The sequence below is a fragment of the Phocoena sinus genome, chromosome 10, assembly GCF_008692025.1.
Source record: "Phocoena sinus isolate mPhoSin1 chromosome 10, mPhoSin1.pri, whole genome shotgun sequence".
Classification (NCBI taxonomy): Eukaryota; Metazoa; Chordata; class Mammalia; order Artiodactyla; family Phocoenidae; genus Phocoena; species Phocoena sinus.
The window spans coordinates 7172608-7197503 of record NC_045772.1 but is presented as its reverse complement, the minus strand read 5'-3'; the positions used below and the strand labels follow the sequence as shown (position 1 = coordinate 7197503).

The 24896-nt window shown below is 60.8% G+C and overlaps 2 protein-coding genes across 2 annotated transcripts in view; one reads left to right on the top strand and one right to left on the bottom strand.

Annotated features, from left to right (window-relative positions):
- Positions 1–11527, top strand: part of SREBF2 (sterol regulatory element binding transcription factor 2) — a 60575-nt gene extending 49048 nt beyond the window's left edge. The window contains exons 13-19 of the mRNA XM_032644129.1: positions 307–424; positions 1263–1372; positions 2534–2666; positions 5128–5296; positions 7386–7571; positions 9156–9267; positions 9729–11527. Of these exons, the coding sequence (XP_032500020.1) occupies positions 307–424; positions 1263–1372; positions 2534–2666; positions 5128–5296; positions 7386–7571; positions 9156–9267; positions 9729–9949 (1049 nt within the window). The 3' untranslated portion in view covers positions 9950–11527. The remainder of the gene's footprint in view (positions 1–306; positions 425–1262; positions 1373–2533; positions 2667–5127; positions 5297–7385; positions 7572–9155; positions 9268–9728) is intronic.
- A 2423-nt stretch (positions 11528–13950) lies between these two features.
- SHISA8 (shisa family member 8) lies at positions 13951–19701 on the bottom strand. Its single transcript, XM_032647115.1, has 4 exons — positions 18758–19701; positions 15951–16084; positions 15029–15175; positions 13951–14653 (listed from the first exon to the last, which is right to left on the bottom strand). The coding sequence occupies exons 1-4, from the start codon at positions 19279–19281 to the stop codon at positions 14259–14261; spliced, it is 1200 nt and encodes a 399-aa protein (XP_032503006.1). The 5' UTR covers positions 19282–19701; the 3' UTR covers positions 13951–14258.
- Between the last annotated feature and the right edge of the window lie 5195 nt (positions 19702–24896).

Sequence of the window (24896 nt, the reverse complement as noted above, 5' to 3'; positions counted from 1 at the left end):
TGACGAGGCTTGTGGCCGCCACACAGCTCCCAACCTTGAACGGAAGCGCTGGCCGTTGCGCCAGGAGGCACAGCACTCCTCACACGCCCCCGGAGCCAGTCCAGGACCCACCCCTCCCCGCCCCCATCCCCACCTTCTGACTGTTCAACAAGCAGTGCTGGGGTCTGTTGAGGGCGTTTGCCCCGATTCGGGGGGGACAGCTGCTCCTCGGGTTCCTCTCCCCACCCTCTATTTTCTCTGTAAGGCCAAATGACCCCATAAGTGAGACCCACTTACCCTTCTCCTGGCCTGCCTCCTCTTCCTCAGCTGACCCCATCGCCCAGGTGCACCAGGCCTTCTGCAGGAACCTGCTGGAGCGAGCTGTGGAGTCCTTGGTGAAACCTCAGGCCAAGAAGAAAGCTGCAGACCAGGAAGAGGAGAGCAGGTACTGACCCCAGGAGGGGCCCCCTGCCTCAGGCCGTCTGCCCGGGAAGCTCAGAGGCGGCTGTGAGGCCTAGAAGGAAACAAGCCCTAGTGTAGGGTCAAGAGGGAGATCCAGTGATCCCTTCATGTTTACTTCTTGAACCTGGCAGCCCCGCGAGAGCCCTCTGCGGGCTCTGACCTGGCCTCTTTGCTTTGTACTGCCAGGCCAAGGGTATCACTTTCCGCCTTTTTCTCCTTTTTACCCATCCCTTCACCAAGTGGAGTCAGTTCTCGGAGCAGTCAGGGATTTGATTCTTTTGCTTTGCTCTTTGCCAGGGGAAGGGTGGCCTGTGGAGGGTGTGGGGTGGAATGTGGGGAGCTCGGCAGAAGGCAGGCGCTCTGGCCCAGACACCTTGTGGGACCCCGACCTGTACTGAGTGTGTCAGACAGTGTCTTATTCTTACAGAGTTACTGAGTGCAATCTTTCCTTCACAGAGTCAGACCTGAGAGGCAGACGGGCCAAGGTCACTCTGGTTCACGGCCCAGGTCCTGACTGGAGTGCACCTGAGTGGAGAGGGGAGGGCGGTCCTACCTGGGAGGTCAGAAAACTTCTGGGCAGAGATGACAGTTGAATTAGGTCTTGAAGGGCGAGGGATGCAAGAGAAAGCTGGCTCTCCCGGCAGAGGGGAGAGTGTCAGAACCGGTGTCAGGGCAGCCTGGGGAGAGTGTGAGTGGTGTGAGAGGCAGAGCTCGGGGCGCCTGGTGTGGTGGGTCTCAGAGCTGGGGGCTGACCAGCCAGGCCATGAGCATGGTCCTTGTGTACATTCTGATGTGTGTGGGACCCATTCTTTTCTTTCTAGTGAATTCTCCAGTGCTCTGGAGTACCTGAAATTACTTAATTCTTTTGTGGACTCTGTGGGGATTGTGACCGCCCCCTTCTCCAGCAGCTGTGTGCTCAAGTCAGCCCTTGGTAAGCATCTTGTGGGGCAGCTCTGCAGGCCTCAGGTTGCTTGGTTCAGCCCTTCACAGCCCTTGTGTCCCAGCGTCCAGGGTTAGTTATGAGTCTGCACTCGAGAATCTTCTCTGGATCTGAGGTGTGTATCTGCAGTCCCCATGTAGCCCTCATGCACAGTTCCCCCGTGCTGGACAGCGTTTTGGGGGCAGGAGATCATGATTCTCCTAGAAGTGTGACAATGAGTGAGTCAGTGCCCTCCCTGGGCCCTGGATGGGTGGAGCAGGTCAGGAATTCTCCCAAACGCTCAGAATGGGCAGCAAGTGGTCCCGGCACCGGGAGCTGGGGAGGGGCTCACCTTTCAATACACAGTGGTCCCCGGGGCTGCTCTTGGGTCTGACACTCTGCCAAAGAGGCCTTTCATCCGGGCATCTATATTGCCACAGTACCCGTTGCCTTGGGTGGCACAGCACAACCACCAACTGAGTTGTCACCAGGACATTCTTTGCTTCTGTCTCTAAACTGCCATCTGGGTGATGGCACACGAGCTGTCACCTCTTGCGCTTCTGAGGCTGCTGGAGGACAGCAACGCGGAGCTCCCTTCTGGCCGCTCTCCCTAGAGAGAGAAGGATCCCAGAGAAGCAGCCGCCCCATCGTGACCACTGACCTCGTGGCCTGTCTTTATTTCAGAGTTTAGAAAAGAACATGTTCTTAGGCCTTTCATCGTACAGGTTCACTGAGAAAACTTAGCCTCAGAGAGGAAAACACTAAAAAGATTCTAACCTGAGCCTGTTACTACAAATACTTTGGAAACACCACTTTTCACAACTGTTGGAAGTTTAGGTTGTTTCCAGCTTTTTACTTAAAAATAACACCACAGTGAACATCTTCGTGGAGCCTTTTTTCTCTAGGCCAATTTCTTTGTGATGGATTGCCAAAAAAAATGGCATTACTAGGTTAATAAGAGTGAACGTTTTTAAGGCTGTCAATACAGATTGCCAAATGTGTTCTGAGATGGTGCTGGTTGGTGCTTCCACCAGAATCGTGTGAGAGGGCAGCCCACAGGCCCCAGCCCATCGCCAGGAGGGAGAGATGGCACGAACGATGGGAACCAGTTGCAGCCAGCAGGCTCTGGTTTCTGTGGGTGCTGGAGCAGCGTTTGGTTCTGTTCACCTCTAGGTCCAGACGTTGTCTGTCGGTGGTGGACGTCCGCGATCACCATGGCCATCAGCTGGCTCCAGGGAGATGACGCAGCTGTGCGCACTCACTTTACCGAAGTGGAGCGTGTTCCCAAGGCCCTGGAAGTGACAGAGTGCGTAAGCCCCCCTTGACCACTTGCTTGCTTCTCTCCAGGGGAGTCCCCAGCGCCAGCTGTGCCAGGCTCACTGGGTTAGTGGGAGGGAGCAGGTCTGGGTGGCCATCTGGGTGAAGGGTCAGGCAGCCTGGGGACTACATGACAGACGGAGAGATGAAGCGAGGGGGTGAGGGCACCATGGAGAGACCAAACGTGGCGAGCACGGCTGTCCGTGTGTGTCACCCCAGCAGCGGTCTGTGCTGCTTCCGGGCCTCCTTGCACAGGCTGACGGGCGGGGAGAGCCGGCAGCCCCCAGCATGTTCAGAAGCTCCTGGTGGAGCCGGGCAGGGTGCTGATGGCTTACAGCCAGCACCGGCTTGTGCAGGCCCGAGGATCCTTCTCTCACGTGCCAGCACTGCATCCAGTTGCCTCTCCGCCACCCTCCACCCCGCCACTGGCGCTATCACTAAAAAGGCCTTTAGCACAAGGCATCACCGGAGAGCTTTTGACTGTCCTCTTGGGGGAATTACGCCTGCTTCTCGGGGGCGTTTGGCCCGTAGTGACGAGCAGCCCGCCGGTGTCCTGGCTGCTTCTGACTGGATCTCAGTGTCCCTGACATCCTCTGCCATTCGAGAGAAATGGTAAAATGCTCCAAGACAGAAAGGCCTCACTGGGTCTTTCCTCAGAGCCAAGGCTGAGCAGATGCTTAACCAGGAGAGCGGGAGGGAGCTGAGAAAAGCAGATTGAGGCAGGTTCCCTAAAGTTGGTCTGACACTCCAGTTTCATTTAAGTAACCCATTTTTAAGCACCTGACCAGTGAGCACCCGCTCTGTGTGTGTTTTCTCCCAGCCAACGCACCTGAGGAAACTGAGGCTCGGCGGGTAAATCATCTAAAGTCACCTCACTTCTAAGAACAGAGCCCCAGTGTGCAGCTAAGACCCCCAGCAGGCGTTCCTTCCCCCGAACTCAGTCACTCCGGGGTCCCTTTGCTCTTTAGGGATAATGATGCTGTGGGACCCCTCCCCCAATCCCAGCCTCCCCACTGTCTCCCTGACCTGCTCTATGAAACGAGGCTAAGTTTCTCCAAAGAGTTGAACACCTGGCTTCTGGGGCAATGGCCGTTAGAGAACAGGTGCAGATAATGGGACCAGTACTGTACGTCACCACAGGTAGCAGCGAGTGGTATTGTGGCTACTTTACAGATGAGGAAACTGAGGCACAGATTGTTTGAATGACCATCTTAGGCGGCTTCTTAGTGGCAGCCCTGGTGGTTGAGCCTGTGTCTCTGATCCCTTCCTGTTGGCCATGAGCCGCATTCTGGGGTCTCCTGTACCTCTTCCATGATTCCGTCATTCCTTCCGCGAATACTTAGCTGAGGGCGTACTCTGTGTTGGCTGCGTTCTAGACTCTGGGAGGCGGCAGTGAACAGGACAGCAAGTTATAGCTGTAAGCGAATAGACAGTGGCCATCCTGCTCGGCACCTTCTCCTGTGGGAGCTGTCGCCTTTGCCTGTGCCAGGCCAGTCTCGGCTCCCGTGAAGCAGCCGGCACATCGCTGGGAGGGGTTCCGGGCCAGAGGCTGGTCAGCCTCCAGGAGTTCGCACAGCGCCTGGTGAGGGAAGGAGGCGCATAACTGGGGGAGCCAGGGGGCCTGACCCGGGGGCCAGCCAGAGGAGGCTTGTGGGGGGCAGGACAGGAGAAGGCGGACCAGAGGGCCAGGCAGGTGGAACAAGTCTCAGGAGACAAATGGGAAAGGGTATTCCAGGCAGAGGCACCCATGTCAGCAGAGGCAAGGAGTGAGGAAGGGAGAGGAGATGAGCTTTGGTTGCCTGGAGCCTGGAGCAGGGTCAGAGGCAGATGGGAGGCAGGGCCGCGGCCAGGCTGAGAAGGGCCTTGTTTAGAGCTTGCTCTCCCTCTGCTCCCCTCACTTCCTCCTCCAGCCATGCTCGTTCCTGGATATTCTCACATGTGTCAGACACTCAGGGCCTTTGCATATGCTGCTTCTCTCCCTGGACCCCTCCTTCCTAGAAATCCACACTCCTGCTTCCCCGGTTCCTTCAGGAGTTCCCTCAGGTTCCTTCTGCGCGAGTGTCACCTTTCCAGAGAGGACGTCCTTGACTATCCTTTATAAAATGCCACCCCCTTCCTCTGCGTGACTTTCCTTCATGGCACGTGCACCACCTGGCATTACGCAGTCAGAATCTAATGCATTTATCATCCGACTCCTTCACTAGGAAATGAACGCCATCAACCTTCCTTGAATGAGGAAGGTGCTTAGGGGTGGGAAACCTCCCTCACTCAGGGCTGGCATTTCTGATCTGGAGCTGGGGATCTGGAACCATTACGGCAGCATTTGGTTTAACAGACAGACCCACGTGTCACAGCAGCGAGGGGGCAGTTGTCTCCGGCTTGGGCTCCCCCTTCATTCTCCGCAGGCGACGTGCACTGACATCCTGCCTCTTGCCTCTCTCACCGCCCAGGAGCCCCCTGGTGAAGGCCGTCTTCCACACCTGCAGAGCTATGCACGCCTCACTCTCCGGGAAGGCGGACGGGCAGCAGAGTTCCTTCTGCCACTGCGAGAGGGCCAGTGGCCACCTGTGGAGCAGCCTCAACGTCAGTGGGGCCGCCTGCGACCCAGCCCTCAGCCATGTGAGTGGGGGCTTCTCTGGCCCCTCGGGGAGGTGCTCAGCTCTGCTGGGTAAGAGCGCTCTGACCTGCCTTGAGCCCACCCAGCCCATGGGGCTGTGTGAAAGACAGACCAGGCAAGCAGCCCCCTTCCCCAGATTGTAGGCTGTGGGTCCAGGTGGGTTTCCTTTCAGTACTTGGACAAGCATGTTCCCACCTGAGTCCTGGGTCCTACGGGCCCTCAGCTTGGTCAGCCCCAGGCGAACCTCAGCTGGCCAGGGCTCTGCATTTGCTCCAGGCAGCTTGCCCGACTCCCCAGGCCCCCACGGGCCCCCGCCCCCTCACATGCACATTCTGAGCCAGCTGAGCGTCCTGGGCACCCCCATGGCTGGCTGCACACCCTCGAGCGGGCAGCTGTGGTGCATTGTAGTTGCATTGCATGTTCTGGCGGTACCCATGCAATGTTTCCACAGTGCATCACAGAGGCCTGCCCAGCCCTCGAGAGACTTCCAGCCAGGCCTTGTCAGAGGGCTCTACTCTCGCTGTTGGGTCACAAGGCAGGGCCGTCCGGGAGAGGGGAGGGAGGCGTGCACGCAGCTGAAGGTGAAGCATCATCTGTTCGCAGGGGGGAGCGTGGTTTCACTCCAGAAAGGGAGACAGGAGGTGTGTCCTGGAGGGTCCGGCTCTGAGCCCCTCACTAGGGTTTGGTCTGGCACTTCTGGCTAGAGGTCCCTGGGGTGAGCCCAGGACAGCAGGCAGCCCTACAGGACAGGCAGCGTGCCGACAGGGCCCAAGACCAGAGGCTCGAGGGGGAGCCACAGCTCGCTTTGTGCGACTCCTCTGCTGGTGTCCGGTACTGTTCGTCTTCGTGAGAACTAGACTGTCTCAGCTTAGTCTGGGGAAGGAGAGAGAGGCTGCGGGCACCCTTGGGATTGGGGTTCCTGTGTGGGAGAATGGACCTAGAAGAAGGGAACTCCACAGAAGCTGGCCTCCCTCGGGGGCAGAATTCAGCCCCAGGCTGCTACCCCACCTCTTAGAAGTGCCACCTTTGTTTGAGGAGAGAGACCTCATCCGTGTCCCCCCGCAAAGCTGTCAGCAGCCAAAAAACACTGTGGCCGAGGGTCAGCCAACGTGCAGGTTCAAGGCAGGGTCCAGGTCTGGGGCAGCACGGTGAGCTTCCCAGGTCCAGCACCCTGGAGAAGGGGAAAGCCAGGCTGGACAAGATGAGGAATGGCCTGGGGGAGTCCATCAGAGCCTGAGGGCCGCATGTGACCCATCTCGAGAAGCGCTGCTCCCTGGTGCTGAGGGCCCTCTGGAGCAATGCAGGTGGCCTGGCCTTGGTGCCTGGCGGCATCTGTGCTTAATGGCACCAGTGTGGGCTGAGGCCAGTGCTTCTGAGGCCGGGCATGGTGCCTCCACGCATTCTCTCATGTGATGCTCACTGCAGCCCTGAGGTGCCCGTTTTGTGGGTGAGGAAACTGAGGCTCAGAGAGGTTTGGTCATATGTCAGGGTAGATCTGGGTCAGTGGATCCAAACCCAAGCATTCAGCTGCTCTGCGGCTCTGCCTTGTTGGGCTTCTGTCTCCCTGACCCGAGAGGCCACTTGGGCCGGGCCTTGGTTGCCCTCTGTTGAAGCGAGCCTCTTCTCCCTGGTCCTCCATCTCCAGGCTGTGCTGCCACTTCGGGCTTTTGGATTCCACTGGAAGGATGGGGCTGAGGCACCTTTTGAGTATCTCAGCCTCCCGGCCAGCCATGGGAGGGCTCCTGTGAGGTGGGAGGGACCTGCGACTTCCTATCAGACTCGTGTCCTCGCCACTGTGTCCCCTACACGAGCCTGCAGCCTCTCTCTGAGCCTTAGCTTCCTCACCCGCAAGATGGGAGAACAGATCTACCACCTGGGGCCATGGAAAGGACTAGATGCCGTGAGCTTAAGTTCACTCTCCAGGTGTTCTCTTGCTCCCTGTGGGGTGTTTTCCAGGCTCCCCCGTCTGGGGCTCCGCCCTTCGTCCCGGAGCTGCCGGGCGTCAGGCTCGGGAGGGCCTGGTGGGTGCTGGGATCCTTGCCCCAGGAATCTGCCAGTCACCTGTCTTCTCCCTCCTGGCCCACCCTGCAGGTGGTCCAGCTGCTGACCTGTGACCTGCTCCTGTCGCTGAGGACAGCACTCTGGCAGAAACAAGCAGGAGCCAGCCAGGCCCTGGGTGAGACCTACCATGCGTCGGGCGCTGAGCTGGCTGGCTTCCAGCGGGACCTGGGCAGCCTGCGCAGGCTGGCACATAGCTTCCGCCCGGCCTACCGCAAGGTGAGGGCCGGCCCGCTGCTGGGAGAGGGCAGAACCCAGCACAGCACTGGCCTGGGGTCATGGAGTCGGTCTCCTGAGGTCAGCTGAGCTATCAGGCACTGGGCTGGGTGCCATGTATCCCTTTGTTTGGCTCATGTTGGTGGAGTACTTGCTGTGTGCCCAGCCCTGGAGCGTGGTGGTGAGCAGGCCACACGGCCGCAGACAGAGGACAACACAGATTGCGCCTCACCAGTTAAACTCGGGAATGGGGGGCTCTGGGGGCAGTGGGAGCAAGAAGGGGCTCCCAGCCTGAGCGGAGAGGGGCGGGAAGGCCACGAGGAAGCTCTCTACTCTGGCTTTCATAATTGGTGTCAGAGCAGCAGAATGCCCCTAGACGTGCCTTTCATTCTTTTTCTGAGCCACTGGGGGCTTTGGTTCTGCTGCCCGACGCCCCACGTAACATCCCCCTGGCGATGGCTACACGGTCTGAGATAAGCTCTGGGGGCAGATGTGTAACTGGGCTTACTGGACGCAAATCATTTCATGGTTTGGTTTATTTTTATTGCTAATTAGGGTAATATACTCAGCATGTTCTCGCTGCCTGAATTATTTTCCAGAAATTCAGGCGAGAAGGCCAGAAGTGTGGGGAGGGAAGGGTGCGAAAAAGAAGGGCTCAGGTTGAGGCTGCCCCCACCCTAGGGTGCTATGGGGCCCTCGCAGGGTTACGCTGTGGCCCCTGTGTGCAGCGAGCCAGGACAGACACGGCAGATGGAGTACAGTCATGTGAGAGCCACCCCCCTCACCGTGGAGAAGAGGAAGTGTGCCCCAGGCACTGTGGCCCCCATCAAAGGCTTCCTCAGAAAAGACTGCCACCTGCGGAAGCCCTTCACCGCCTCCCCCGGTGCCTTCCAGGGCAGCGCTCCTCACACACTGAGATGTTAAGGTGTAAAAGAACCTTGAGATGTTAAGAAATTAGAGACCTAGGCCTGGCCCCCCATCCCCAGTGACTCGTATTTACAGAAGAGCTGCAGACTTTCACCTGGAAACCTCTGGACCAGAGGTTACCCCGCCTCTGGAGTAATAGCCTGTGGCACCGCGGGTTCAGCTCATCTCTGTGAACTAGGCAGGGCGCTGGAACCTCCCTTTCTGAAGAAACAGGAGGCAACAGGACCCTGAACCTCCTTGGTGCCAGCGCAGCCGTCCCCCTGCTCCCTCCTGTCCCTGCCTCACCTCTGTCCTGTTTTCCAGCTGGAGGCAGCCTCCAGCGAAGTGCGGGTCCCCCCAGGCTACTTGTTTTCCAACCCCAGAGGGCGCGTTAGCGCTCCGGGTCAGCGGTAGAGGAGGCAGCCCTTGGCCTCTTTCTCAGCTCGCAGCCTTGCTCCTGCCCCACCAGGTGGCCTGTGCTGTGTTCCCCTTTCCTGCCTGGCTTGTGTCGGGGGTCAGAGTGAGGACGAGAGAGGTTGCTTTCAAGGGGTGAGCAGGGCAGGGTGTTGTGGAGAGGAGAAGGGGTGCCTTCGGGTGGCAGACGAGATGCTGCAGGGAGAGAGACCTACTGGGGCACAGACAGGTGAGGACCCCCGGCTTGTGTCCCCCTGCACCTCCCAGGTGTTCCTGCATGAAGCCACTGTGCGTCTGATGGCGGGGGCCAGCCCCACCCGTACCCACCAGCTGCTGGAGCACAGCCTGCGACGGCGCACCGCTCAGAACGCCAAGCAAGGTGAGCCCACCAGCACCCTGCGCCACGGCCTGGGCGGGCCCTGCCTGGGGAGGGGCGGGGAAACGGGGGAGGAGCCCAGCCCTGCCCTGCCCTCGGCATCTGCAGGGTTCTCAGAGGCAGCGCGACAACCGAGGAAACCCGAGGCTTGATTTGGTGGGTGCCGGGGGAGGGGCCATGAGGTGCTGTGGGGCTGGGACAGCCTTGGTTGCGTTGTCACGGGTCCAACTCCGAGTGAGGAGGGGACGGCTGCGCTGATAGGCCACACCTCGGCCCCGCCTCGGAGTAATAGCCTGTGGCACCGTGGGTTCAGCTCATCTCTGTGAACTAGGCAGGGCACTGGAACCTCCCTCACTTGGGGGGTGTGAGGATTAAATAAACCAGCTCACACCGAGCCCTGGGAACAGCGCCTGCGTCCTGGCGGGCTCTCATCTCAGCGAGTGCGTGTCTCATCGTTCCCACAGGAGAGGCGGACGCCTGGCCCGGCCAGCGAGAGCGGGCCACCGCCATCCTGCTGGCCTGCCGCCACCTGCCCCTCTCCTTCCTCTCCTCCCCGGGCCAGCGGGCGGTGCTGCTGGCCGAGGCCGCCCGCACCCTGGAGAAGGTGGGCGACCGGCGCTCGTGCAGCGACTGCCAGCAGATGATTGTCAAGCTGGGGGGCGGCACTGCCATCGCCGCCTCCTGACCCCCGGCTCTGCCCACCTCGGCCACCACTTCCCTCTGTCTCTCAGTCTCTCCCTCCCTCCTCCCTCTGTCTGTGTTCCTCTTCCTCCTCCTCTGCCTCCCAGTCTCCCTCCTCCCTCTGGGAGCTGTGGGATGAGCCGTGGCTTCTGAGCTGTCACCTGCCAAGGCTTTTGGACCACCTCAGGCTAGTGGGCCCCTTGGGCAGAGCCCCTTAAAGCTGCTGTGGATGGATGCCCACAGTCCAGGCCCCAGTGGGCCTGAGAGAGGAAAGTCAGGGCGGGGCAGGAGTTGGGGGCGCCCTGACGTGGAAGCGGCAGGGGGAGCTCCCAAGCTGCCCGGCCCCGCCTCCATTCCTCCCACACTCTCTCCTGTGAACATCTCCCCGCCTTTTCCTGCTTCCTTGTTTATCAGGCTTTCCCTCTGGGGGACTTAGGTCTCTGGGCACCAGAGCGCTTCACCCTTGGCACTGTGCCCAGCACGCCCCCCCTTTTTATACGAATGTTTTTATATCAGTGTGCTTGGGGTTGCCGTGATGCAGGGCTAAGTTGCTGTGGCATCTTTCTTTCTCTCCCTGGGTCTGCGTCCCTCCCCTGTGCCTAACAAAGCCAGTCCATTGTTTTCTCTTTACTACACACGAGCCAGGGAAGGAGGGAGCCCAGCCCTTGGGAGGTGGGTGGGAGGTAGGGGGCAGACCTGGGGATGGATGAAATAATGTCGGCATAATTTTTTAATTTTTTAAAAAATAAACGTTATCTTATTTAAGTGTCCTGTTCCTTCCCACTCCCCCGCCCCCTGGGATGTCAGCCCAACCTTGGGTTAGTCCCAGGGGGTTGGGAAAGATGAAGCCACCCATTAAGGACTGGGGACCAGGGGCCTTCATGGGTTCTCAGCTCCCTGTCACCCCAAATCCTACCTCCATAGTCTGTTTTTATCCCTAATTCTTGACCTGAAAATAAGCCAGGGTGGCAGGGACCAGACCCCAACCCCTCCGCAGTGACAAGCCCCTTTTCAGGGTGGGCACAGTGTTGCCCAAGGTGGGCACTAGGAATGAAGCCCCCTTCCTTGAGGGGGGGTGCCTGGAAGGAAAAGTGGTCCCACTTTTCTGGATCCCTTGGCTTGGTGCCTACCCGGAGGCCATTTCTCCTGGGACCCGAGGGCTGCCTGGTACCCCGGGGCCTGCTGGGAGGCTGAGAGGGGCTGTCCTCCCTCCCTCCCTCCCTGTGCTTCTCACCCACTCAGGCTGGTTGGGGCAGAAAGTGGGCTGGGACTCCAGCACAGATGGGGGTACACAGCAGGGAGGGGCTCCTCTGGCCAAGTGCAGGCTGGAAGTCAGCTTGGACCTCACCCACTTTTTCTCTCCTGCCCACCCCCCCCCCCCAACTGTAATTTATGGCCCCGGCCCACTGGGTGAGCCAGCCTTTGTGTCATGTGTATATACTGTGCCTTTTCTCATTCTCGTTTAGGGGTGGGGGGGTTGTTTTTCCACTGAACAGGGGGATACACCTATGGCTTCCTTGATGTGGAATCATTCACTGTGTCCTGGATGTAGGTTATTGAATAAACACAGACTGGTACCACCCAGCGTGAGGCGTGTGAGGGTCTGTGGCACGACCTCTGTGGTGACTGCATGGCTCCGCCTCCAGTGGGTCAGAGCTGAGGATAGCCATTCCCTCTCTGCTGAGAGGCCCCAGGGGGCTTCAATCTGATGGACCTTCCTTGCCTGCCCATGCACCTGGCCCCTTCCTCCCAATGCCGGCTGCCTAGCTCACACTCCAGGGCTGGGACAGACCTGGGATAAAAGGGGTATTGGTGTTGCTGGGGTCAGAGGTCACTGTATGCAGGACACAGAGCTGGCTGTTTAGGGGACAGCAGGGTTTTTTGGGATTTGGGATGCTAAGCCCTTCTGTGTTCACCCCTCAGAGAGGAACCTCTCCCCTATTGGGTGGGCCACACCTTGGTTTCCCCGTCTCCCGGGAGGCAGTGAGCTTCTGAGGATGTGGCCTGCAAGTCACATCCAAGTCCAGCTCCTGTACTTGCCAGCTGGGTCCCCTTGCGTGGGGCGGGGTGGGGAGGGCGCACGCATCACCTCAGCTTCCACTTCCATGTGTGCAGAATGGGGCTGACAGTCCCTGCGTTTGACGAAGTCCCCATAGGCTGTTGGCCAGTTTGAGCGACACAGCACACGTGAAGTGCCAGTTTATGGTGAGGGCCTAGTGAGGCTGGTGAGGGGCTGGACCACAAGGAGGGCTGGGATGGGGGAGTGCTGGGCCCTGTGGGGAGGCGGGGTCAGCAGTGCCACATCAGGATAAGCCTGGGGGCTGAAGTGCATGGTCCATGACCTGGCCCGGCTGAGAAATGGGCCAAGTCCCTTCAGCTCCCGAAGCCACTCCGTTCTCTGAAGGGCAGTACAGCAGACCATACCGTCCCACGGGCCAGAGCAGCCCGGGGCAGGGCTGGCAGCTGTAGCTGGTCCTTGTCCACAGTTATTACAGCAGTGTTTTCAGTGGAGACCTGGCCCCCTGGGATGTAGGTCCAGGGCCTTTGGGACTGAGAATGAACCAAGAGGTCACGCCCACCTCCCAGCATAGCCTAGCCAGGGCCTATGTCACCAGGGTGGGTGGCTATGGGTGGCTGATACGTGCCCAGGAAACCAGTCCTTTTGTGAGTCTCCGCAGGATCCATGGCTCAGCACCCACCCCCCTCCCCCAGCCGTATCTGTACGGCTGCAGGAGAGTCCCGGGGGCAGCCCCATCCTGGGTTGAGGGTGTGAGGGCTGCCTTCCCTGTAAGCCATGGGGGTCCTCACTGCAGGCATGAACATGGGCTTTGGGCTCTGTTCTGCCCGCGGGCTTCTGGGCCTTGATTTCCTCAACTGACGGAGGAAACAGCAAGGTGGACCCTCCTATGGGTGAAGAGCTGGTGGATTTGGGGGCCTCAGGGCAGCCCAGCCAGCAGGAGGAAGGCCTGAGACTCCCTGTACCCTGGGAGCAAGGGCCCCTCTGCCAACACACAACCTTCCCTCCTCCCCCACACCGACTGCTGCTGCCATCCCACCACCAGATTCACAGTGGTTGCAGAATATGGAAGAGTCCTAAACTGGAGTCAGTTGGGTGACCTTGGCAAGTTACTTAGGTCTCAGGACCTCAGTTTCCTCTTCTGAAAAGCCACCCACCCACTGGGCTTTTGTGAGGATTAAATGGAAGAAATAGCAGCAAATGGTGGCCACTGTTATTAAAACAGTGTCCCGTGTGCCTAGGATACACACGAGGGAAACTTTGTTGAGGTCACACAATGGGGTCACACACATAACCCAGCCCTCAAGCTCCCCATCAGTGCCTGTCACAGACGAACCTGATGCACGCAGGCTGTTGGCAATGCCCTGGGCCATGGCCAGGTGCTGGGAACCTGCCTGGCAGGAAGGGGCAGAGCTGGCAGTGCCAAGCATGAGTGGGGTAAGCACCCTGGTGGGGGCACTGCCAAGGCTCTGGGTCCAGCATCCCCATCCCTGTTTTCCCCCAGAGCAGCCACCGGGAAGAGGCTCCCCCATCTTGAGTACCAGCTGTCTACTCGGCCCACAGCCCACAGTCATCAGGGGGGTGGCCCTGGGCCAGACTGGCCAAGTGGCCCACAGCCCAGGGGCCGGCCCAGGGCCAGAAAATGTCAATGAGGATCAGCCAGGCTCAGCCACCTCAAGCTGTAGAGCAGGTGACCGGCTGGAAGGGGCTCACCTCCATTAAGGGGCATGGACCCTCGGGAGCCCACCAGCCCTCCCCCCTGTGCCCAGCCTCAAGATGGCTGGGGCCTAACTGTGCCCTCTCCCGTGGCTCCTACTGGTGTGGACATTAAGCCTCGCATCCAGCCCTGACCACTCTCTCCAGCTACTTCTCCCTGGCTCCCAGAACCCTTTGCCCACCAGCTTTCAGGAGCAGTCCTCTGCTCTTGCACATGCTGTGCCCTCTGCCGGCACTGCCGTCTGTCCCGTCAATGACCAGTGCCTCCGCCATCAGTGCCTCGCAGAGCCAAGCTGGGGCTCCTTTATTCTCAGGGTTGGGAGTCACAGAAAAGGGTTTATTTACACAAGGAACCCGGGCCCTAAGGCCCCCAGGACAGAACCACTGGCTTTACCCAAGTGGGCCCAGGAGCCCTGCAGGCTCCGAGGCTCCCAGTCCAGTGGGCAGGCAGAAGGGCTGGCCTTCGTGGCCAGCACCCCTCCTTCCGGTAGCCTGGGCCCCCCGATCGAGCCCATGGCGAGTCCCCCAGGCAGAAGAGGGCTCCTGGCAGTGCAGTGCCTCAGAACCGGCGGCCCCTTCTTCACACGGTGATCTCGGCTTTGCTGTTGGTGCTCAGGTGCCTGGGTCCGCGGCTGGCGCGGCCATAAAGGCCAGGGGGCTGCGGGCTGAAGGCCTCGGGCAGCTTCTCCACGCTGAACTGGCGCCGGGGTGCGTCGCCGGGCCTCCGGGGCGCTGAGGAGGCATGAGCCGCCAGGTGGCCGCGGGGGGCGGGCTGGGCCGGGCGGCCGTCCATCCAGGCCTTGTAGTGGCCCGATGGGGTGGGGCCGGCGGGGGGCACGTAGCCCGGCGGGGCCCAGGGGCAGGCGTCGAGCAGTGCAGGCACGTCCTCGGGGGGCCTCCGGGCTCGCGCCGGGAGGGTCGGCGGGGCAGCTTCAGTCGCGGGAAAACGCTGGTAGAAGTCCCGCGGGGAGGCCTCTGCGGGGACAGACGGGCGTGGGTCGGGGGCGTGGTCAGGCTCCGGGGGCGGGGCCTCAGAGCCTCCCGGCTGGGACAGTCTGCAGGGGCCTGGGTCTCAGCCCCACCGGGGAGGGGGTAGGGCGGGGACAGGCCGCTGGAGACTAGGGCTTCCTAGGCCCGGGGCTCCGGATTCGGCGACGGGGTCCCAGACAGGCGGCCTGATCGGGGTGGGTGGGGGGGTACGGCCGAGGCGTGGCAGCCGATTGGCGTAGGCGCGATGCGGAAGCTGGGAACTTTGGAACTCGAACTGGGACCCCGAGCCCTGCAGTCTTGGAGCTTGGACACCCCGGGTGCGGTGGGCCCGGCGCTCCGGGCACAAACCTGGCCACTCACCTGCGGCCTTGAGCGCGGCTGCCTTTAGGGTGGCGTACTTGGCATAGTCCGGCTGCCTCGTCAGGCTGCCGCCGCCCTGCAGCCGCGGGGCGCGCGGTGGGCCCGCTGTCGCCGAAGCCAGGGGCACGTTGATGGGGCGTTTCTTGTCTGGATGGGGGAGGGAGGAGATGAGACTCGGCCCGCTGACCGGAGGTCACCCTGCCCCTGCACTACCACCTCTTCGCAGCCCACTCCCCAGCTACGATTCAATGAGAGCTTGTAGATGACTTTATGAACTTACGCCTTGGAGACTGAGAGCAGAACCTGACTCTTGAAGACAGACTCTCCAGTGCCTGGGACAGGGCCTGGCTCAGAATAACGTGAGTAACAGCGGCCAGCCCTGAGGCGGTGCTCATCTAACAAAAGACTTGCCAGCACGTTCCGTTTGAGCCTGGCACTGAGGCCCAGGACCTGCTTCTCCCAGAGATGAAGAGAATATTTGAGGATTGGAACCCATACTGGGGGGAGGGGAGGTGCTGTCAAGCCCACTTCACCAGCAGGAGTCCAAGAGGGAGGCACCAGCCTGAAGGAAGAGGCCCACAGGAGGCCACAGCCGTGGGCCAGTCGGACCCCAGGGCACTGAGCCAGAGCCTAGAACCAGGCAGACCCCAGAGCGTGAGCTGGGGATCCCCGAATCTAGAACCTTCCTCACAGAGTCCCTGAGGCTGGACGTTGCAGGACCCGTCGAGGGACCCTGGCCAACAAGAGGAGCTGACTAGCTTGCCCACTGCCCACTCACACACCTGCAGAGGCAGGCGGCTCACTTCTATTTGGGAAACAGCTCACAGCCTCAGCACACCCCTTCCCCTGCTCCCAGGCCCTCCTCAGACCAGGGCGGCTCTGTGCTGTAGATCAACAAACACCCTCCCGCTAGTCTACTCACCTGTGCTCTTGTGGAGGGAGCCCCGGGGGAGGCCATCACCCATCTGCACCTGGACACAGCTACCCAGAGGTGGGTCCAGAGGTGGAGGCAGTGGCTCCTGGGGGCCAGGCTGCTTCAGAAGTTCTGTCAGTGTCCTGTGGGGAAAGAGTGGTGACAAGCAGCCCTCCACGCCTCCTGCTTCCCCATCAGCCAGGTCTGGTCTATCAAAGGCTAGCCCCAGCCATTGCTTCTCACTGTGTGGCCCTGGGCAGCTCTTTCCACCCCTCTGGCCTCCCTTCTCTCCTGTGATTGACCTCATACATCCATTTTCCGCTCCCAGGCACGACCTGTAGCCTCCACATGGCCAGTTCTCAGAGTAGGTCAGGAAACCAATGGGGTCACGTGTAACCAGGGCCACCTTATTTTCCAAAGGCTCCCCTCCTCCCCTTTGTGGAGTCCACTCCCCCAGACCCTCCATGCTGAGCCTCCTCTCCCAACACAAGCTCTGTGAGTGTATCAGGCTCTTGGACTTTGTGCCATTCCCTCTGGCATCAGTTACTTTCCTCCATCTCCTCCGGGAAAACTCCTACTCATTCTTCAAACCCCACCAGAACCCTTCCTCTACCAGGAAGCCTTTTCTACCTGCCTGCCTAATGCCCCTCCTGCAGCAGGAGCTTCTGCTGGGTTCTGGGACAGAGCTGCCAGCACAAGCACGGAGGACAGACAAATGAGGGGAAGGAGGAACCAGGAGATCCTGCAGTGGCAGCCCCGCACCAAAGGCTGTGTGACCTTGGGCAGCCGCCTCCCTGGCTACCAGGACACCCAGCCCCCACCCAGCTGTGACGGAATCCGACTGAGCCTTCCCCACAGACAGCCAGACCCAGCCTTCAGCCCAGCTGCCTTCAGAGCACGGAACCCATGATTTTCTCCTAGCTTGGTCTCTCCCTCCTGGAGCTGGGGCCTCAAATGACTGATTCATGAAGAAGCACACTGGAGGTGGGACACCTGGGGTGGGCGCAGTTTGGCTGCAGTGTGGCAGGGTCTGAAAATCTCCTAGTGCCTGCCTGAGTTGACCTTCATGCCCTGCCCGCTCCTCAGCTGCCCACACCTGTGGTCTCATCTCCGAGCGAGCAAGCAGTCACCAACCAGCCCTCCCAAACACCTGAGCAATTTTCATGCCTCTGAACCTTTGCAAAAACTTTCTCCAAAGACAGACTCCAACTCCTCACCAAACCCTCTGAGAAGCCTTCTCTAACCATCAACCTCAACACGGCAGAATTAAGGGTGAGATTTGAGGGGAGGGCAGGGGTTCAGAGCATAGCCACACACAAACTCAAGTTAGGCTCCAGGTCTCCCCAGATAAGAAGCAGGAGTCAGGGCACACAGGACCCTAAAGCCCAGAGAGAGGAAGGCACTGGCCCGGGCCACACAGCACATCAGGGGTGGTCCAGCTCTTCCTGAAGCATTACTAGACCTGTTTCCCGGTCCCCTGAGGATGAAGTGGGTTCCAGTGAACGAGTCACTAGGCTGCCCCAGCCACCCCCTCTACACCATCAGGGCCCTCAGTTCCTGCTGCCCCACTCTGGTCAAGAACAGGCCCTGTCCTCTCCCCCTCACCCAGCATGAGGCTCCAAGCTCAGGAAGCCCAGGCCCTGCTTCTGAAGCATCCAGGACCCAGGCTGAGAGCCACCACATTGCACATCACGGACGCAGCACAGTAGCTGAGGCCAGGGTTCCAGGCCCAGCTCTGCCCTACAGCTGTCTGGGAGCTGGTGGCCTAAGTGGTCTGGGGGACAAGGGATGCTGTGGAGTGCCAAGGAAGCCCTCTTGCCCTTGAGGTCTAGGAGTAGGGAAGTGTCCACACCTAGCCCACCCAGGCATGGGGGCCTCTCTCCACTGTCACTTCTAAGTACCAGCCTGCCTGTCGTACACATGTCAGCAGCCCACACAGCCAAGGGAGCGGGGACCTGGGTGAGCAAGTGAGGAGGGTGCAGGGCCCAGGACAGGGGTGGCTGGGGGCATGTGAGTGTGTCGGGGGTGGCGGGGGGCATGGGTGAGGCTTCCAGTGTCAGGACACAGAATCCCAGAGCCCCTATCCCAGCTGAGGAAGAGAACCTGGGTCCTGTGGCCCCCATGTCACATGAAACTCAGAACTCAGCTAACACCTGTCCAGGCCTCACCAAAAACGAATCTGTACCCCACCACATACACACTTCAGGTCCGCTTCTACACAGGGGGATACCCTGACCCTGCCTGGGGGCACTGAGTGCGGTGAGTGGGGAGGCCTTCTAAAAACCCTAGGGAAATAAGGTCAGGCCTGAGTCACAACTATGCGGGGTGGGAGGGGAGGAGGGAGGGAAAAGTGGGGAGAGAGCCAAGAGAGCTTTAGAAAATGTCCCTTCCCTGGGGACCCACGCCTCCACCCTGTGCTAGTGGGGCTCGGGGGCCCCAGGTCCCCTCCCCTAGGCGCGGATCTTGTGCCCTCGGTCGAGCAACCTGCCTTCCCCGCCCACTCCGGAGGAGGCGGGAGCCTCGGGGGAAGGCGGCCCAGCACCCAGCTCCCGCCGGAAGGTCAAGGGGAGACAGAGATGTATCAGCTGTCTCCCGCCGTGAAGTGGGGGTGGGGGGAGAGAGAGACCTGGAGACAGAGCAGGGAGGGAAAACCTGGAGGAAGGGGCTGCTAAGAGGACCAGAGTTTCGGAGAAGGGCGGGAAGGATGAAGGATCGCGAGGGGGCGCCCACCTGGCAGGCCACCTGTCCCTGGGCTGGCTGGGGATCCCGGGCCCCGGCCCCGGCCCCGGCCCCGGCCCCGGCCGGCACGCTCTCACCTGGTCACGGTGCGCCGCGCGCGCGGTATGTGCGCCCTCTCCAGGCCCAGGCGCGCCCCGATGCCGGCCAGCACGAACAGGGCGGCGACGCCACACACCGCGTAGACGACCGTGTGGCTGCGTTCGCGGCCCGGGTCCCGGGGCACCGTGGCGTCGCGGGCACGCGCGGGAGGCCGACCAGTCTGAACCCAGGCCGGCGTGTCGTAGTTGGAGCAGCGGCTCTGGTCAAGGCGCCGCGGCCCGTCGTGGCAGCAGAAGCGGTAGCCGCACGTGCCGCAGCAGAAGTTGTAGGCGCCCGAGCTGCAGTTGAAGGGCGGGTCCCACTGCCCCATCACGTCGTAGTAGCCGCGGCAGCGGTCGCCCCCGGCCGGGGCCGCCGTGCCGGGCGCCGCCGGCTCCTGCGCCTCGGGGGACCCCGCGCTGCCCGACGGCGGCCGCGCCAACAGCAGAGCCAGCCCGAGCGCGAGCCCGAGCGCCGGCGGGCCGCGGCCTCCGCGCAGCCCCTGCGCCCAGGCCCGCTCCATCGGGCCCGCGCCTTCGGCTACAGCAGCCGGCGCATGGCGGCGCGCCGCGGCTCCCTCCCGCCGCGCTCCGGGCCCGCTCGCCCGCGCCCGCAGGGATCAAGCCCGCCCTGCCGTCCTAGCGCTGGCTCCCGGCGGATACCTCCACGGTCGTCAGCCTCCTGAGAGGACCCCAGACCCGGGTGGGCTCGCGGGGCCGCGCCTCCGGCGGGCGCGTCCTGCGCCGAGCCTCACCTCGGACCCGAGCCAGCCAGTCCGCGCCCTGGGACTCCTCCCGGGCAGGGCGGCGGGTCCTCGCCTGCGCTCGGTCCCGGCCTCTCCCCGGCCCGGCGGGTGTGCGGGTCTGGGGCCTAGCGGGGGCGGCGGGCCGCCGGACACGGCTGCCTTCCCGCCGCCCGCTCCGCGCTGCCCGCGCTCTGGCTGCGGCTCCGGCTCCGCGCGGCCTCGGGCGGGCGGGGGAGGGAGAGAGCGGGGGGAAGGGGGACAGGCGGGAGGGAAGCAGAGCCGGGGGAGGAGCGCGGCCGAGGCGACGGGAGGGAGGGGGCGCGGCAGGGCCCGCACAGCCTGGGTGCCCCACCAGGGACCCTCCCCGAAGGCCTCCCCCAAACATTCCCCGGAACTGGCGCTCCAGAGCGTTCAGCTCAAGGCTCTCGGAACTGTTACTTCGGACATTACGCCTGCCGCGGGAGCGCTTCGGTTCACAGGTGCGGGGACTGAAGGGACCCAGCAGCCCCAGAGAGTCGTTGCTGCCCACCCGCCTTCCTTCCCGTCTCCTCCATCGGTTCCGATCGAGACAGAGGTGTGACTTGAGGCAGGGAATGTTAAGTGGGAAGGAAACTCCCAGCAGAGCCGCAGCAGAGGGCCAAGTATGGGTCCCCTCCGCGCCACCTAGGGAGGAGCTTTAACCCCGGGGCGCACACACTGGTCCAAGAACTTATCAGTCACCGGGCTGGGGTCCTGGGGTGACCCCACGCCTATGGGCGATGGACCTGACCTGATCGGCGCCCTCCTGGGATCTCTCCGCCACCCCAGGTGTGAAAGGGAGGAGATTGGTTTAGCCCCTGCCTTGTATGAGGACAGCAGGGCGTCGCCTGGGGGCAGAGCCATGGGCAGACCCTTTGCCCTGGTCCCCACAGGATGCTCAGGTCCTTTCTCAAGCCCGCGGGAAGAGGGTGAAGGGCAGGTATGGAACCTACTCGGAGCACTACTCGGCTGTGTGTGTGTGTGGTTTTTTTTTTTTGCGGTACGCGGGCCTCTCACCGTTGTGGCCTCTCCCGTTGCGGAGCACAGGCTCCGGACGCATAGGCCCAGCGGCCATGGCTCACGGGCCCAGCTGCTCCGCGGCATGTGGGATCTTCCCGGACCGGGGCACAAACCCGTGTCCCCTGCATCGGCAGGCGGACTCTCAACCACTGCGCCACCAGGGAAGCCCTCGGCTGTGTTTTTGAAGTTAGTTTTAATTGGAGAATATGACCCGATCCCGGGTGCTTTGCTTTTCTCTGCCTGTTTCTCATTTTAACATCAAAAACTGCCCGTTCTTGGGGGCAGGGATCAATACGGGGCCTCCCACTGTCTAGATGGGAGCGTCAGGAGGGCAAGGGCTGCATGGACCACTTCCCCGATGTTCCCACACAGGGCAGGCCTCTGCCGTATTTGCTGAATGAATGAAGTGAAGTGACTCTAGTCTCTAGTTTCAGATAAAGAATTTGGGCTCCTAGGGCCCTTCCTGCTCCCCCTTGCATCCTCTCTTCACTCAGCAACTGGGATCAGCTTATAAAAATGGAGGAGGTGGAGGGAGAAAGAGGGAGAAGGATTTACATTTAAAGGAGGATCAGGTTTTCTGCTGATGAGATGAGGGGCTGACAGGCTAATTTCAGGGCTAAAACGGGAAGGCGGGTGACCTCCCTATAATGCCCTCCCCTATCAGGGTGATTCCTTGTGCTCTGGCCAGAGACAGCCTGCTCCTCCCCCCTCCCCCCACAAACACACCCAGCCCGGAGGACCCTACCCCATTAAAAGACTTTATTACCATTTTAGAGAAAAAAGAAACTAGGTGAGCAAAGGGATAAAATGAAATTGCCTTAATCCCATCACCAGGGACAACTGAGGCTTTACATACTGTTTTGTAACTGGTTTTTAGTTTGCTTTTTGCTGTCAAACTTTCAGATTATTATTCTGTTTATTTATATATTATAACTGTATTTTCTGGTGCATCCTTTTCTGCTCCTTTGGCTGGTGTTCCTAGACATGGGAACCACGGCACAAACTGTCCAGTCTGTATCAGTGCCCCCGTCACACACTGCCAAGCAGTCCTCTGTGTTACTGGGTCTTGGAAAGTGACTGCTTCTCTCCACTTTCCCACCCTATTGCTGGGCACTAGGTTTAAAGAGGCTTGTCGCTGCCCCCTGGGACTGTGGCTTCTTCCCAGGTAGGATCACCCTACTGGGCCCAGAACAAGTCTTCCAATGCTTTCCTCCCTGGGCCCCTCTCTTGCCCCCACTGTCCTGGCATTCATTGGGTGCTCTGCTCAGCTTCCACCCCAAGTTGACTGCAGTCAGGAGATATATATATATATATCCATTTATCCAATGAAGGAGCTGGCTTTCAGCTGCCCCCTCCACTGTGCCCCCAAGGGATTGATGTCCAACCTCCAACTCCTCCCCACATCCATCCTCCCCATCTCAGTCTTGTTCAGTGGTCAGCCAGGAACAACAGATGCCCACATCTACCAGGTCTGTGCCAGGTGCTCCATGCACTCTCCACGCCCTCTCCACGTGAACACATAGCCTTGCAGTGGGGGAAGCAGGAGAGGGCAAATGCAAAGACAGACCACAGCTAACTGGCTGAGCCCTGGGGTCTGGCCATTCATTCAGCTGACACTGTCCCCCAGGTGCCCAGCCATGTGCTGGGCAAGGGGATCTAGAGAGGGAGCAGTCCAGCTAAGGGGGGATCCCTTTGCCCAGGCTGCCCTCCCTGGACCCTGGGGTCTCTCTCCAAAGCAAGGCACCAGAGCACCAGCCCCTCATCTCCACTGCCCGCCGTCCCCAAGCCTGTGTCACCAAAAATCATCCATTGATCCAGGCTTAAAATAACCCCTGGCATCTGCAGTGAGCCCCATGTGGTGGGCAGAGGAGCCGTGTCTCTGTTCATGAAGGGAACCCGCCCCACCCCCAGATCCGAAAGCTGGAGTGTGCGGGTGTCTGAGTGTGCTCACGAATGTGAGTGAGAGTGTGCATGTCTGGTGCTGGCACAGCTATGAGAGCCTTCCCCGCACATGTGTGTGTCAGTGTGGATATGCCTCTGCATATGTGTTCTTCCCTCACTGTTGAGTTCTTGCCTGGTGTCCAGCTCTGGCTCAGGGTCCTGAGAGGAGAGGTTGTGAACACTAAGGAAAACCTGTCCTGGGCCTCAGTGTCCTGATCTTAGGTGGTAGGTCACCAGTCTGCCCAGCCCTCCTAGAGAGAAACCCAAGACCCAGGGAGAAGAAATGACTTGCTGTGACCGGCACACAGCCTGGAAGGGCTGGGGTATGGCCTGGAACCTGCCCTGTGAGCCCCAAACCTACCTTTTGGCCAGTTTAGTACAAACAGAGAGAGCAGCTGGAGGACCGCAGCCCAGAGGCCAGGCAAGTGTTCCTACCCCCTAGCAGCACACCCAGTGCCTGACTAACGCCTGACACGACAACTCCTCCATAAGCCGCCAGGCCTTCCAACAGGTTGTTTCTTCCTGGAAGGCCTTTCCAGCCCCTCACACTGAGAGCTCCTATTTATTCTTCATTTTGGAACCAGACTAACATGGGTTAGAATTCCTGCTCTAGTAAGACCAGTCGACCTTTCTAGGCCTCAGTTTTCTCATCTGCAAGATGGGCTGCTAGCTCCTCTTTGGCAGGGCTGCAGGGAGAAGCCAATGGGTCCCTGGATGAAAAACATCCAGGAACATGCAGCCTTTTGGGAGCCCCCGCCACAGCGGTGCTGAGAAGATTGTGATTGCCACTGTGGGTGCCATCCACAAGCCTCAAAGGCCTCATTCCCAAGCCCATCCTGCTTTTATTTTGTCCACGGTGGAGGGTTACGCAAGAAGCAGAGATTCTAGGGGACTATGTACTCCCTGCTAGTGCAGATGCGAAGCCATCACCGGGAGCGGGGGTCTGGAGGGGAGGGCCTGAGGCTCCTTTGTCTCCCTGAGAGGCAGCTCGTGACTCAGGCTCCAGCTGCCTGTGGGAGGGAGGGTACCCCCGGGCTCCTGAGGTTGCGAGGGAGCGGGGGTTCGGGGTGGTGGTGCTGGGAACTGGAGCTCAGCTTCCCTTCTTAATTCCGCATCACCCAATGAAGGTGCAAATCCGGAGCTGCCCACCAAGACCATAGCACGGGAACAGACCCAGAGAGGACGGTACTCGGCAGAGGCCGTACAGCGCCTCCACCCGGGACAGGTGCTCCCTGACCCACTAGCCTGCCCATTCCTGGGACACACCTCCGAGGTCAGCTCCGAGCCCGGAGCCGGAGGGCGGGGGACGGAGTGGGGGAGGCCACCTCTCCCCAGAGTCGGGGCCATGCCCTGCATTTGGACCCCTCCTGGCTCGGGCCGCAGTCCTCGGACCTCGCTTGAGGATGGGGACCCCGCGTGAGCGCGGTGGTCGAGTTTAGAGAGGCTACAGTTGGTAGCCTCCGCTCATCCGTGGCCTCCCTTTTTCCCTGCGGGTGGGCCTTGAACCGACCCCTTCTACATGCTCCTGACTCCGCCCCTTTCCTGCTACCTGGAGGCTCGGGGTTCCTCAGCCCCACCTCTCTTGACCCCGCCCTCGCCGCGCCTCTAGCCTTGGCCCCACCCACCCCGTCCCACAGCCCCGCCTTCCGGTGCCTGAAGGCTGGCGGTCAAAGTGCCACCGGTCTCGCTGACCGCAGGAGCTGCCGAGAGATAGACTTTCACCTGCCCTGGAGTCGCTGGCACCGTCCTAGATCCATGCAGGACGCCCGGGGCTGGTCCTCAGAGTCTCTGCAGCTCAGGGGAGTGAGGAGATGCTCAGAGGCCCACTGGGCCCCGGGACCCCTGCAGAGTCCCCAGAAAGAGCATGGGCTGGAACACTGGCTTGGGTGTCCTCCTGGCTTCTCCTCGACTCTCCATGTGACCTTGGGCAGTGGTTCCTACCCCCCAACCCCCCCTTCCCCACCCCCAGGTCAGGATCAGGCAGCTGGGGAGCTGGCTCAGATTGGAGAGAGGTCAAATTTCCGTTCTGGGTGAGGAAGAATTTGGCCTGAGTCACCAACAATAGAGCAAATGGGAGTGAGCTCCCACCTTGTGCCCAGAGAAGGGCCAGAGGGGTCTGGTGGCTTCTCAGAGGTGACAGAAAGGGTGAGACCAAATGATGGGGCTGGAGGAGCACTGGGTTCCCTGAAGTGGGTGCCCCTGTGTGCCATGGGGGCAGAATGGCCACAGGGAAGGTTCTGACAGCCTCACCTGGCACTCAGGGGCCACAGTGCCCAAGTCTCCAGCCCTTCCTCCTGCCCCCTCTTCTCTGCACCTTTGCACACAGTTCCTTGGGCCAAGAACGCCCTTTCTCTGCTCTGTTCCAGCAGGAAAACTCCACAGAACTCAGGGCATACCTCCTACTCTCCAAAGCA

Bases quoted from the DNA above. Each gene is read 5' to 3' on its own strand.
- SHISA8 (XM_032647115.1), bottom strand. From the start codon at position 19,281: ATGGAGCGGGCCTGGGCGCAGGGGCTGCGCGGAGGCCGCGGCCCGCCG. The intron at 16,085-18,757 runs GTGAGAGCGTGC...CTTTCCCCACAG, and splicing joins GCGCGGCGCACCGTGACCAG to GACACTGACAGAACTTCTGA. The intron at 14,654-15,028 runs GTGAGTGGCCAG...CTGTCCCCGCAG, and splicing joins AGCCGCGCTCAAGGCCGCAG to AGGCCTCCCCGCGGGACTTC.